This window comes from Bos taurus, chromosome 3 (assembly GCF_002263795.3).
Source record: "Bos taurus isolate L1 Dominette 01449 registration number 42190680 breed Hereford chromosome 3, ARS-UCD2.0, whole genome shotgun sequence".
Classification (NCBI taxonomy): Eukaryota; Metazoa; Chordata; class Mammalia; order Artiodactyla; family Bovidae; genus Bos; species Bos taurus.
The window spans coordinates 35899422-35913580 of record NC_037330.1 but is presented as its reverse complement, the minus strand read 5'-3'; the positions used below and the strand labels follow the sequence as shown (position 1 = coordinate 35913580).

General features: G+C 37.9%; 1 protein-coding gene across 8 annotated transcripts in view; it reads left to right on the top strand.

Moving 5' to 3' along the window:
- NTNG1 (netrin G1) overlaps nt 1-14159 on the top strand; it is a 369041-nt gene that overhangs the window by 307379 nt on the left and 47503 nt on the right. For 4 of the 8 annotated variants that reach the window (XM_024989814.2, XM_005204198.5, XM_024989815.2 and 1 more), the window contains exons 6-7: nt 1950-2117; nt 7839-7973. The exons of 3 other annotated variants lie outside the window; for them this stretch is intronic. In XM_024989814.2, the coding sequence (XP_024845582.1) occupies nt 1950-2117; nt 7839-7973 (303 nt within the window). The remainder of the gene's footprint in view (nt 1-1949; nt 2118-7838; nt 7974-14159) is intronic. One more of the 8 variants, XM_010803237.4, reaches the window with a different exon arrangement.

Genomic DNA, 14159 nt, shown 5'->3' with positions numbered 1-14159 from the left:
TGGCTCCAGGCCAGAAAGATTCTCCCTGTTCCAAACCCTCAACTAAGGAAAGTTGGAGAAGCCCTTCGGGTTTCTGAAGGAGTCAGAAATGCCAGCCTAAACTAGGCTGAACTCAGGGAGATATAATGTGTGGGGGTGAAATGTTTGTCTTCTAAGAGAATTTAATTTGCTGATATGTAATTTTATTATTTTTCTTGTTGCTGTTATTATTATTAATTTGGCATGACTTAGACTATTTGCAGGATTATCTTACCCCACCTCCCATATGGCCTCCTTCCAGAACTCTCCTCTCTCTGGTTCCTACAAATCCGCACCCCCACTCTGCATCCCCAGTACACCAGCATACAGTGACAAAGCTGGCCTGCAGTAAACACATGGTCTTGCCTTCAGGAACCTCCCGTTCTTCTTGCCTTTCTCTTAAGCATCTGGGGTCTCCAAGGTGCTAACCCTATTCCTGAGTATCTCCCAGTCTTCACTGTTTCCAATGTCCTCCTCTGCTTCTATCCAAATTTGATTTCATTCTGTTGGGACCTTGCCCTCAACTCTGCTGTAATAACTGGCTGTCATATAAATGAATCCACACCATTCTGATGAGTGGCAGATGTTAATTTAAAATAAAAATCCAATCACCCTTCTTCCTTATTCATTTTGATGACACTCATTTTTACTCTGGTCATTAAATGCAGTGCTTTCAAAATTTTATTCTGGGGCAAAAGGGTAATTCAGCACTTTACATTGTACCTAACACATAGACCAGCTGAATAAATTATTTATTGCATGAATGAATGGGCTCAAATAGTGACTTTTTGGCTTCCTGGTGGGATAAAATAAAAGCCAGACATTATTGAGAGGGGTATTTTTAGACAAACAAGGTTTTGCAGTTTCATAGTTGACCTTCCTTATAATTGTCAGCTAGGCCTACCCCCATATTTTGAGAAGACAAAACAGATTTCCCACCAAGTTACTTCTCACACTTTCTTTCTATCTGATTTAATAACTACTGCACCAGTAGAGGCTTTTTTTTTTCTTTTTAAAGGGTTGAATTAGATTAATAACTTGCTTTGGTTGAGATACAAGAGAGAGACAACTGAGTCACTCTCCACCCTTCCCCACAACTCCTTGTCTAATTACCACCATCACCCCTAACCCTCCAACGCTTTGGGAAGACAAAGGGAAATCTAAGGGTACAGCAGCTGCCTGACTCTTATTTTGGAGTAGACTTAGCTTAAAACTTGCAAGAAAAGGAAATCTTAAGCACACTCTCTTCATACCAATAATCTCCCTGTTTTTTATATTCTCTCTCACACATAAGCAAACATGCAGATTTGGCCTGATGAAAGGATTACAAAAAGCCATATTCTCTTCTTACCAATTGGAAGAAACAAAAATAAACAATTGTTTAATTGTCTAGACTCGTATTAAATTTGCCATGATTTCTTCTATGAAACTCTGACTGAGTTACTATCTTGACACAAATGATAGTAAGGCTCTAAACAAAGGAGTCGTGAGTGATGGCAGACTCAGACCTTAGATGCTGACAGTCTTTCCTCCTCCTTTTTTAAGACTGCAAATATGAAGAGAAAATGAAGGAAGTGATGCAAAGACAGTGAAGTTTTTAATGTGCAAAAATTAGACTTTTGCATCAATGGAAACAAGTTTTCCCAAATTTTAAAAGGTGTACACCTGCAAATGCTTCTGTTCATACTGTCTGCCAAGAATTAACACCCTCGGATCATGTTCTGAATGTCCAACCTTTCTCTCCTGCTTGAAACAGATGCTACTTCCATGCCAGTCACAACCACCTGTGGTCACCATGTGTCATGTGGAATCACATACATGTAATGCCATTCCGCCATCTTTTCTCCACTTCTCATTTTATCTGAGCATGTAGTGTGCCGATACTCTGCAACTGTATACACTCTGTATACATTTCTGTTCTTCCTTGCAAGATTGTGAATGCTTCGGCCACTCCAATCGATGCAGTTATATCGATCTGCTAAACACAGTCATTTGCGTGAGCTGTAAACACAACACTAGAGGGCAGCACTGTGAGTTATGCAGGCTGGGCTACTTCAGAAACGCTTCTGCACAGCTGGACGATGAGAATGTGTGCATAGGTCAGTTCCATTGTAATTTCAGCTGTTATTCTGTGCCTTTCAAGCGATGGGGAGCTATTTAAGGTGGAGAGGCTGGTGATTTGCACCACAACTGAGCCAGAATGAACTTTCTTAATGGAGAAAACCTCCTTGTGGTGGACTTGAAATTCACTTGTGCTGGTTGAAATCATAGTTGGGGGATGTATTTTGAATCCTTTCTTTATTGCTGCTTTAAAGATGATGAGCTGAAAAATCATGTTTAAGAGGTAGAGAATTTTCTTTTTATTTGTCTTCTTGTTTTTGCATGAAATCTTAAAACCTGGTCATTTCAACCTGATCTTAAAGTCTTAAAGTTGTACATTCTGCTTTTAAAATGTAAACTCATTATAAGATTTTTAATTATAGATATGGGAAACTAAGACACAAGCTTTTGTAAATAATTGGTAATCAACAAATATTGATTTAAAATACTGCCATTTTGGAATTGAAAGCCACTAGGAATTGGTAATGTAGAAGTTTACTTGACTTTTCCATCCATAGTAATGAAATTCCATTTATTGAATTTTCCTATAGCCCAAAAGAGAAGCAATTTTTCAAAACTGCTCAAGGCAATTAATTCTTTCAGTTTCCAAAGTTCATGAGCCCTGGAAAAACAGGGCCACAGGGTTCCGTTGAGCATTCCTTCCACCCTGTATGACCACTGATCATGTCAACACCAGAGAATCAGGTGCCTTTCCCATACAAAAAAGCTTCTACCTTTTACATTGAGGAACCTATCTTTAAGAAAGGGTGCTGATGGAAAAATAAGAAATAAGAAATGGAATTTCACTTTATGATGTACTTTGGAGAAATGCATATATTCGAAATGGTGAAGGGTAGATACGTATCTATTACCAGACAATAGGTTATATATAGGCAACCAATGTTAAAAGTAGATTTTTTTCACATAGAGAGTAGATAGAATACACAAACTGAAAAATGAAAGGTGGTCCTTTCATCAAATAAGGCATCAAACCATTCTGCAATTCTAAGATCATTGTTTTCTGATTTGATGGTCAAGGTTGTATAGGTATTTGCCAAGTGTCACTTAAAATAGCTGGACAAGTTTTTTCAGTTAAAATGGGTTGTTTTATAATACTGTTCATGTCTATAGTATGTTCTGTTTTTCAAAGTGCTTCCTTATTATTTGTGAATTAGTGGAGAAATCCCTGGACTTAGAGGCTGGAGAGCTGGGTTCAAGTCCCAGTTTGCTATTTAATAGCTGTGTGCCTTAGGTAAGTCATGGAGAACTCCTGGTCAAATTGGTATCATATGGGATGCGCAGGAAACACATGGTAAACTGGGAACTGACTTGTGATTTTTTTTAACTTAATCCTCATTAACAAAATTGTGGTGGTAAGTATTCCACTGATAATTTCCCCTATTTTCTAGTTGAGAAAAGTAAGGCAGATTGACCCAAATCATACAGCTTAGTAAAGAGTTAGTTTCCTGACTTCAATACTTGAACTCTCTCCCAACTACCGGGACACAATTAGCAAAGCTCAACTTGTCAGACTTTTACTTATGGTATGCTTTTAGGATGAGAGCAGCAATTCTACTATAAGCTTGTGAACAGAAGTTCAATTGCCTTTATAACATTTGGGTTACAAAGATTTGAGAATATTAGTGAAAACCAAAAGGCACATAGCTGTCTGAATTTCAGATGCAGTTACATTTTGCTGAATGTCATTTGTAAAAATATATAAATGTCATACTATAAATGTGGAAACAAGTGGAAAGGTAAAATAAATAGGAACACGGGAACGCGGGAATAAAACCTAATAAGTTTTTTCAAGACACAAAACATTACAATAAGGAGTAAATGTTTTACAATAGCAATTTCATATTATTTTAAATAAATCAAATAAAAAGACCTTACAAGAAAAGATTTTATTTCATAAAATTTCTCATAGCAGTAACTTAACAACATCCCAATATTTTTACTCAGAGTACTCTATTCTAATGATGTCTTCCCCTTTTCCTATTCTAAAGTAATCTGTGAACTACAAAATCAGCACTCTTATCAAGTTCTAAGAGGCATAGTTCTGTTATAAATCCATATTTGATTATACACAGACAAGAAACTAGCCACTCAGCTTTTGTCTTTTAAATCATGTAAAATAGAGATGAATAGAAAGCTTAATATACATTATTCTCTTTATTTCTACTTAAAAAAAAATGAAGAGCACTTGTTTTCTCCCTTTCTAGAAAGTTTGTTAATTAAAATTATAAACCTTAGAAAGGTTTTATTTTACCGAGGTAAATATATCCCTATGCAGTATTTTATACTCTTCAAACAAGTAAAGTCATCAGTAAATACAAATATGAGTATTTTTATATACCATTAAAATTAGCTACAATATCCCCTTCACATATCCAAATTCTTTAAATTGTTGCCCTTTTCCTAAGAAGTAAAACTGTTTTAAAGACTGAACTGAAAAATTTGATTAGCTTGTATATGCTACAGTCTCTTTAGTCGCTGTAAACATTCAACAGCTTCCTTAAAGACCTATAGATTCCACTTTTCCCACTTGAGGGGCCAAGGGTAGAGCCATCAGGCTGCCAGAGCACGAGGCTGAGGCTTGGGTTTCCTCTCTGAAGGCCATTGGAAGCCTGTGGCTCCATTACCAAGATTCGCCCTATAGGGCAGCAGGAATCTAGTTGCTGTTTTCTACATTTAAGTTCCCTAAAAGGGCTTGCAGTAGGACTAAGAATTAAATTTGAGAAGATACACCACAAGTAATTGAGAGGTAATTTTAATACCACTTTGTATAGAAAGCACTAATGAAAATGAATGGATGTTTACCGAATTCACTTTCGCAGAATTAGGCACTAATCTCTGCAAATTTGAACTTCATCGAAGCCACCTTAATAGTTAAGGGGGAAAAAGGCATTTGCCATTTCTTTGACAATTGGCAATGAAATCCACCACCCTGGTTTTGAGGGAACAGCACCTATCTTTGACAAAATAACGACTGTGTTGAAATAGATGTCTTAAACTATTTGCATCATTTTATATTATGGTAAATATAAAGTGCAGGCTATTCCATGTTGTCACAGTAATCGCTGCTTTGTGATTCTTGGCAGATTTACCCATTTTCATACAAATTCCATGCCAGCCATGTTTCCAAAGATGCATGTATGATGCAGCAGTTCCATGAAAATGGCATCCTTGCATGCTTCTGTTTCATATAAACTCGAGTATTTAAGCAGGAAGCTGGATAGGTGGCTTCTGACCTTGGGTAATCACTGCTAATAATCCCTGATAACAAGCTTGACATCAGAGTGAAATGCAGGGCTCAGCATTTGCTACTAAACACATCTTCAGTTATGATGTATTATTGTTTTCATTCCCCTGGAAACCCAAGATCAGGTAGTCAGAGCACATTCTATAAAACAAAACAAACCCAAGACACTTCTAATACCTATAAATCAATTGTAGTACAACTTTTTAATCAGACTTCTAAAGCATTTCATGTTTTTTAGTTTAGTAGTCCTACATATCCTTCCTAGTTGCAAGGAATAAAATATAATTGCCCAAGGCTATCCTCATCACTGCAACACTTACCATTGACTTGAGTTCCAGAAATGGTATTTTTAAACTAAATTACTTTTTGTGGTGGATTCATTTTGATATTTGGCAAAACTAATACAATTATGTAAAGTTTTAAAAAAAAAAAAAAAAACTAAATTACTTTGTATGTAATGTAGAGTAGACCCCACCTCTCTTTGTCACTAATTTTCATGACCGAGTGCATTACACCTACCACCTTTCATATGGCAGCCACTGAGGTGTGCTGTGGTTCAGATGCTCCACATTTGTTTTAATTTTACATTTTTTACATCTCAAACCTTATATTAATCAGTTGTTACAGGCTAACATACTGGCATAGTATGTGAATTCACATTGACCAGATGTGACTCTACTCCCTGTCTTACAAAATGCTGGTGGTCCATTGTCAACTTACATACTTTAAATAGTAAGAAACATAGTAGTTTTGCTATAGCTATGTGTGTGTGTATATATATATGTATGTTTTATATATAGATTTTATATATATATAAACATTTTAAAAGTCACAACAAAATTTCTATCTAAAAATTTTTTAAACAACTGTCATACATACATGGGCTTCCCTTGTAGCTCAGTCGGTAAAGAATTTGCCTACAATTCAGAAGACTTGGGTTTGATTCCTGGATCGGGAGGATTCCCTGAAGAAGGAAATGGCAGCCCACTCCAGTATTCTAGTCTGGAGAATCCCATGGACAGAGGAGCCTGGCAGGCTACCGTCCATGGGGTTGCAAGCATCAGACACCACTTAGCAACTAAACCACCACCACCACACATTAAAATAGAAAACACCAATTTAAAATAAAACTCCAATTAATAAATCAAGCCAGACAAGGAGAGAGCAATTTAGACTTTATTTAGTTTTAGTTTTACCTATGTATGTCAGCCTCACAAATGTTTATATCTTAAGAGTGCTGAACTTCAAAATTCCCTTAACATGAACTAAATAATGATTCCAAGGTACTCCACAGTCTTTGAAGAAATTATCTGGTTAGTTCCTATGACAGAACCACACCTCTAGACCTATCTATATAACAGTAAACCCTTAATCTCCATTTCCAATTTAAGACACTAAACTTAAAGATACTAAACTAAAATTCTCAGGGTTTCTTGTAGTTGGCTGCTTGGTTAGTTGCTTGATGTGATTTTATTTGATTTTTAACATGAAAATCTCTTAGTGATACCATTTTAAAATAAGAGAAATCAAGACACAGAGGGGCATAATAACTTGCCCAGTATTATACAGTGGGATTACAAAGAAAGAAACTTCAGCTTACACATTCCAAAAGCTTCAAACTAACTGCTGTTAGCTTTCTTAGCTAATGGAAGCCTAAGGAATTCTCATTTTTAATTCACCCTTTAAGCAAAGCAGAGCTTCAGAAGTAAAAATATCCTGCATAATACTATGTGGGGAATCCAGAAATTATTCTATTTACTTTTTATTACACAAAGTTATATTTTTCTGTCCACAGACATTATAATGATATGAGTCTCAAAGTGTGCATACGTTGAAATTTATTTAGGATTACAAAATTCATTTTTCTTCCATGATTGTTAATCTAAGTTACATAAAACTATACTAACATGCCTAGCAGATACAATATCTAAAGGCTGATTGCAACACAGTATGAATATATATATAATGCACCATCCCAAATCATAAAGTAAAACTGCCTTTGAATGAACAAAGTGCATTCATATTGCACTTTTACAATGTTCAGCAGTTCTCAAATATTGAGTGTAACAGATAGGCTCGTTTGAATAATTTAAAACAGATTTTACACTGATGGCATATTGATTTATCCTTGATACACAAACTTCTCATGGCATTCATTAAACCATCTAAAAATGCCCTAACAAACGGAACCTCCATTATAATCTGTTAGCAGGGAAGAGCATGATGTCTTATTTCCTTAGAAGTTTTCAACTGATTTCCTCCCATAACATAAAAATGCTATCATGGAAGGCTGAGCAAATAAATAAATGGATCTGAAATAGCCATATTTGCCAAAGCATTTCATTAGTGGACATCTTTCTGTAAGTGATCCATTTAAGTAAGTGACGCTCCTGTATTGATAACTTATAAGCCATGTGGACTTGTCTCCAGCCTGTGTGTTGTCTTGTTTCTACAGAGTGTTATTGTAACCCTTTGGGCTCAGTCCATGATCGTTGTAATGGCTCAGGATTTTGTGAGTGTAAGACTGGAACAACAGGGCCTAAGTGTGATGAGTGCCTGCCGGGAAATTCCTGGCACTACGGCTGTCAACGTAAGTAACTCTGGGAGCTGCCCTCTGCCTGCTGCAGCATGGCTGATTCTGCTTGTCGAGGCTGGTGCGTGCAGCTTCTCAGAGCAGAAAAAGACCCAAACCGCTGACAAGCTTTAAAAACTACTTAATGCCCCAGCCTACATATAGGAGAGAGAGAGCAATCCATCAGCTGTCCAGCCGGCTCCTTTGAAGCCCATCTTCGTTTCTTCTGATGGTTGGAGCAACTTATATTGAAATATTGTATGCAGATCCATGTACCTGGCCAGACCATAAATTAAGTGGCACAATAGGGACCCAGCTTAGAAATCCTTACCGCAGAATGAAGGGTGATGTGTATGTGGTTAATATATTTCTTGAACTACCCTGGAGCTCCAGAGTTCATAAATTAAATGGTATCTACATAACTTATTATCACCCTTGTATCATACCCATCACTGCCTCTGAACCAAAAACCTAAAGGTAATAAATCTAAGGGACATTTAAATGCCAGGATAAAATAAATGATGAAAATCAATGTTGATTTTAAGCCTCTGAGGTTAGGCACCATGCAGTGAGCTTTACACAGATGCCATTTGGTTCAACTTCATTTTTCTGAGGATTATCAGACCTTCTTAAAAGCTTGTCAAGGCAGGTGGCATGTCGGTGTATTCTGGGAACAGAAATTTAAAAATCTGAGCAGAAGCTTCGTTCTGTCATTCACAACCTTTTCTGCTTTTTAATTCTGTGCTAGCTTTCCATTCTATCTGTACACAGTCAGCTTACTAATATTAAAGAGCCACCAGACAGAGCCTCTGGAGAGTGCAGCCCGATAGAAAATCATGTAAGCATGTAACTTGAAATATTTTGTTATCCACATTTAAAAAGTAAAAATAAATAGAGGTGGATTTTAACAAATTATTTTATCAAAAAAAACCCTGAAATATTATCATTTCAACATAGAACTAATGTTACATTATTAAGGATATATTTCACTTTTTCAGAGCTTTTGAAATCAGATGTTTACTGCTTACAGAATACCTCAATTAGAACTAGCCATATTGCAAGGCTTAATAGACACATATGTCTACCATATTGGACAGCACAGCTCTAGAGAGTTTTTGCTTAGTTTTCACTTGAAAAAAAAAAAAAAAATGTCAGCATGCAGGAACTATCTAAAGCCAGTTTCTACCAGGGGTGAACAGAATATTTTACCTGCTACTTGTGAAATGTATAGTTATCTGGAGGCTACAGTTCTGCATATTATAAAGCCAAAGTGAAATTTGTTACCATACTAATGCCATGGGCATCAGTAAATTGTGGTGATAACTGAGAAATTGGGCTTTGAGCAGGTCAAGGTTAGGAAGGGATCTAGAAGCTGGAGAGTGAGCATCTCTCACCATACTGGAGAGTCATTAAAAGAGTCAAATAGTGTCAGAAGTCAGGCAGCACTTCTGTACATAAGCTCTGGATACGGTCATCGTTTGAAAGTTATACACACTGTAGGTTCCCAGGAAGCATTTTAAGGATCTGAATGAGTGTGGGAAGCCCAAAACAACGTGAGGATCCAAGACTGAGGAGATAGTTGTCATCTAGATATAGAGGCCCACAGAAGGCCAGCAGTCAGGAGGAGAGAAAGACAGACAGAGGAGGGACCAGCATGAAGACTCAAAGCGTAGGGAATGAGAGACTTTATAATGAAGACGCGCCTTTCCAAAGGGAAAGTCTCATGTTAGCTACCTGCTGCAGCAGGACCTAATGAATGAGTTCCTGAAGTGTAATCAGCGAAAGATATTGTAGAGAAAGTAAACAAATCCAGCCTTAGAAGAAACGTATGCCCCAAAAAGGCCTAACTTGATTTTTCTGTGTTAATTTCTGGAGTATTATAAAAAGATATAATGTCATCAGATTTCTTCTTCTGGAATTAGAAGGCTGGATTTAGGCATGGATGTACCACGTAAGTGCTATATAATGTACAAAATGCTCTGTGCCTCAACTCCTAGTTCTAGTTAAGTAGATCAGTGAGATTACAGGAGTAAATACTTTACCCTCATGAGTATTTCTTGAATAACTACTATAAATTAGGTATTGAACTAGCAGTAGAGGCTAAAGGATAAAGAGAGATAGCTGTTCTGGGCATGTGGATGTGAAGTTCATAATCTGGAGTGAGAAGCTGACATGCACCCAACAGTTAGAAGGTAATCAGACCAAGTGCTATGTGCATGCCTTTAGGGAAGCCCAGATGGGATGTAAGGCATCCTAGAGAGGAAGACATTTTGAGTCTTTAGTATTAGTAAAAGCTTTCCTGGATGGAACTTCTTGGGCAAAAAGAGTACATGAGCTAACATGCTGTGCTTCAGAAATATCAAAAGGTATTGATATGATTAGAGGGTAAGGAGTATGCATGTTGTGTGTGTGTTGTTTGTGGTGGGATGGGGGTAAAATGTTGAAAAAACAACCATAGACCAGATCAGGTAGTGTCTTGAACGCCAACCTAAGAAGTTTTATCTCATCAGGGAAGAGAAGTGAGGACCTTCCTGCAGGGGTGATATGGGATCCACCATACAGTTTCAAGCAGAGGAGAGGATACAATTCTGCTTTAGAAAGATTATTCTGACTGCTCTGTAAAGGACGGACTGGGACAGGGTGAGACAGGATTTACTATATAAATTTACAGACTTCAGATACACCTTTGAGCACACAATAATTTTATCTCAGTCTGAAATCTTTTCTTCCCTCAACCCAGCTACACAGGGCTGATATTCTATGTTAAAATATAGAAATCCTTTTGCCAGTTTGTCAATGACTATTGCATTGAGACCCCTAAGTGCTCCCCTGGAATCTCTTAGATATCCTCAAAATCTAACAGGATAATACTTGTCAAAGTGGTTTGCCTTCAGCACCTGCTCCAATACTAGAGCAGGTATCCATACTAATTAGTTAGTGCTTGTAGGCCGATAAGTATTTTTCATATCACTGCTATGTCTGCACATACATGAATGCATTCAGAAATGCCCCTCAGGTCAATCTGTTTTGCTCTCTTCCCTTCCCAGCCGCCTCTCACATCTCATGTGCACGCACACATGCTTCTGTTTGCCCTAAGTTGGACCACCCTTGGGTTGGCCACACTGTTAGTGGCAGTGAGAGTGACCTGCAATGAGAAACCAAGGAAGGAAAAACGTAGTGTTCAAGTAGGGCTGATGGTGGCCTTGGCAGCAATGAGCAGGGATTAGCTGCACATTTAGGGAGTCAGGACCAGGGAGGAGCTGTCGTAAGGATCAGGACAGAGTCCAAGGCATCCAGACACAGGGTTCCAGTCTCCCAGAGGACTGACAAGAGGAGCAGTGTGGAACTGCAGTCCCACAGGACTTGTACTTGGGAAAATACAAGTACAAGAAAATAAAGAGATTCAGTTCCTCACACCGTTGCTTACATCCTATGAATAGAACCAAATGAGCACACACTTCAGCTCTGGAGTCATACAGACCCAAGTCTGAATTCCATCTCCATGCCTTACTACCCACAGGACTTAGCAGAAAGTACTTGGACTCCCTAAACTTAATTTTTCATGTAAAAATTGTGATAAAACTAGAACCTAACACATATGGAAAATAATGAATGTGGAGCTCATGGTACATAGTAAGATCTCAGTTATTATTAGTTTCCAGGTACAAGTTGATGTGTCAAGAACATGTTTGTTTTTTTTAAGAACCCATGTTTAACGCTAATTGTAGAGTGATAGTGCAGAAAGTGTGATAAGAATGGCCACTACTGAGTATCAAACTGTTGACCTAGGGGATTCTAAAAATCCCTTGCTCAGACCCAAGACTAATTCAAGTGATTGAAACAAAGGTGACCCCTAAAGTAATTGCGTGTCTTCACCTGGGGACATGAAGAGCTTTAGGCTCCTCAGTGACCTTTCTGCCTGAGGGGCCACTGGTTGTAGGCGCCATAAATGTAAACTGGTCTCTCTGCCAAAAGGGGAAACACTTGAAACCCTCCAGAATGAATGGACGTCAGGCAGCATGGAGCACGTGGTTCAGGAAAGAGTGCAGAAATATAAAGACGTCAAGGAGGACGGGCAGAATCGAACTTAGTCTTACGGTTGCTCCACAGAAGAATAAGATTGAGGAGAGATTCTTTTTTTATGCACCTCTTTGAAATCCACCAGAGAATAAAGATGAACCTTCTAAAGAAAAAGTAACATTTCATGTTTCACATAAAATGTGGTTGGTTAACATGTGTTAGAAAATAACGAAACACTTGTTAAGGGTGCCAGGAAGACTAGACATAAGGAAGGTGGTTTTTTTGTTGTTGTTTGGAAGATGAAATGGAAATTCCTACACACAGAACCAGTGGGGCTGATGAAGAGATGTATTGTCTTCCTGAAGAAAGTATAAGCTACATTGGAATATCAGATAATATTAAAGCCACCAATTTCCCCACGTTGTTACCTAATTTGTATGGATACTAATGGTGCTTTCAGGAGAACTTACAGTGTGAATATTTGGATTAAAGTTAAAATATTTTGTGACATAGCTAAATGTTAAGATTTTGGAAGATATAGGAAATCAAGAACGAAGCATACACAGCAAGGGGAAGGCTGAGAGTCAGTTGCTGGGTCATGGCCTAGAGTATCAAGATATGTGTTCTTGGAAGGGATCAGTACATCTATTACCAAGAACAAAAAAACATGTGTTTAGTAGGAAGCTCAATGGTCTGATCAAGAAGAGTTTCTAATTAAATTTGATCGGAATATAGTAAAAATGGTCTTGTAAAACTGTAAAACCAGAAATTGCGGCAAACCACAAAATTTTTAAAAGGGCAACAATTATTCTTAGGAGAAAAATGAAAGTTGGGGAATGGAATTCCTTTGCTTAGGTGTATGCCTTCCGGAGAATGCATAATAAGTCTGTTTGTTTTTACTGCTGCTTAGAAAATTATCACCAATTACCACATATTTAGTAGCTCAGAACAACACAAATTTATCATCTTACAGGTCTGTATTTAGAAGCCAAACAACGGTCTCCCTGGGCTAAGATCAAGGTGTTGGCAGGGCTGTATTCCAGTCAGGCTGTAAGGGGAAAGTCTGCTTCCTTGCCTTTCTGTCTTCTGGATGCCACCTGCACTCTGTTCCTCGTGGCCCTGTTCTTCACCCTTCAAAGCCATAAACTTCCCATTTCTCTGTGCCTTTTCTTCTGTCACTATATCTTTCTCTAACCGCAGCCTGGACACAGTCTCTACTTTTAAGGACCCATGTGATTAGAATGGAAACACACAGATAATCTAGGATAATCTTCCCATCTGAAATCCCTTAATTTAATCGCATCCCTTTTGTCATGTAAGGGAACAGGTTCCGGGAATTCAGATATAGACATCTTTGGGGAGATATTTTTCTCTGCCTACCACAATTATCATCAAGAATGCCAGCTTTTAATGACAGCGATGAATATGCAGGTGTCATGGAGTTGGAATGTAATTCCTATTTGGAATAAAGATATTCAAAGGTAAAACTTTGAAGGAAATACATAATATGGTTAGAAAAGAGTGATGTATGTCAAGAAGATATAGCCTTGCACTGTGAATTAGAGACTGAAATATTTTTCAGTGAAGATCAAAGATCTTATAGAAAAAGTATTGTGAGTGTTTCATAGACTGTACAACCATTTAGAGGATATAGATATTGTCCAAAGCCAAATTAGGAAATCTAAATGCTTTGTAGTATTCCAAATAGGGGTATTCACATATCAAAAATGTGTGTGCTGGCCATTCAGTTGTGTCCGACTCTTTGCGACCCCATGGCCTGTAACCTGCCAGGCTCCTCTGTCCATGGAATTCTCCAGGCAAGAATACTGAAGTAGGTAGCTGTTCCCTTCTCCAGGGGATCTTTCTGATCCAGGGATCAAACCCGGGTTTCCTACATTGCACAGGCAGATTTTTTACCATCTGAACCACCAGGGAAGCCCTCACATATCAAGATATCTGCTAAAAGATGTGTCCTGCTAATTGTTGACTGCATTGATGAGAATTTCTTTACCCAAAAGAGTGGAAGAAGCAGTCAGGAAGCTATTTATACCACTTATTGATAGTAGGGAGATGACAATGTCACATAAGAGAGCAATGCTATTAAAGGCCTTTGAGAGATATTGTCCTGAACTTTAAGAAAAATACAAAATGTTGTTGGGGGGAAAAATAAAATCTTAGACCCTC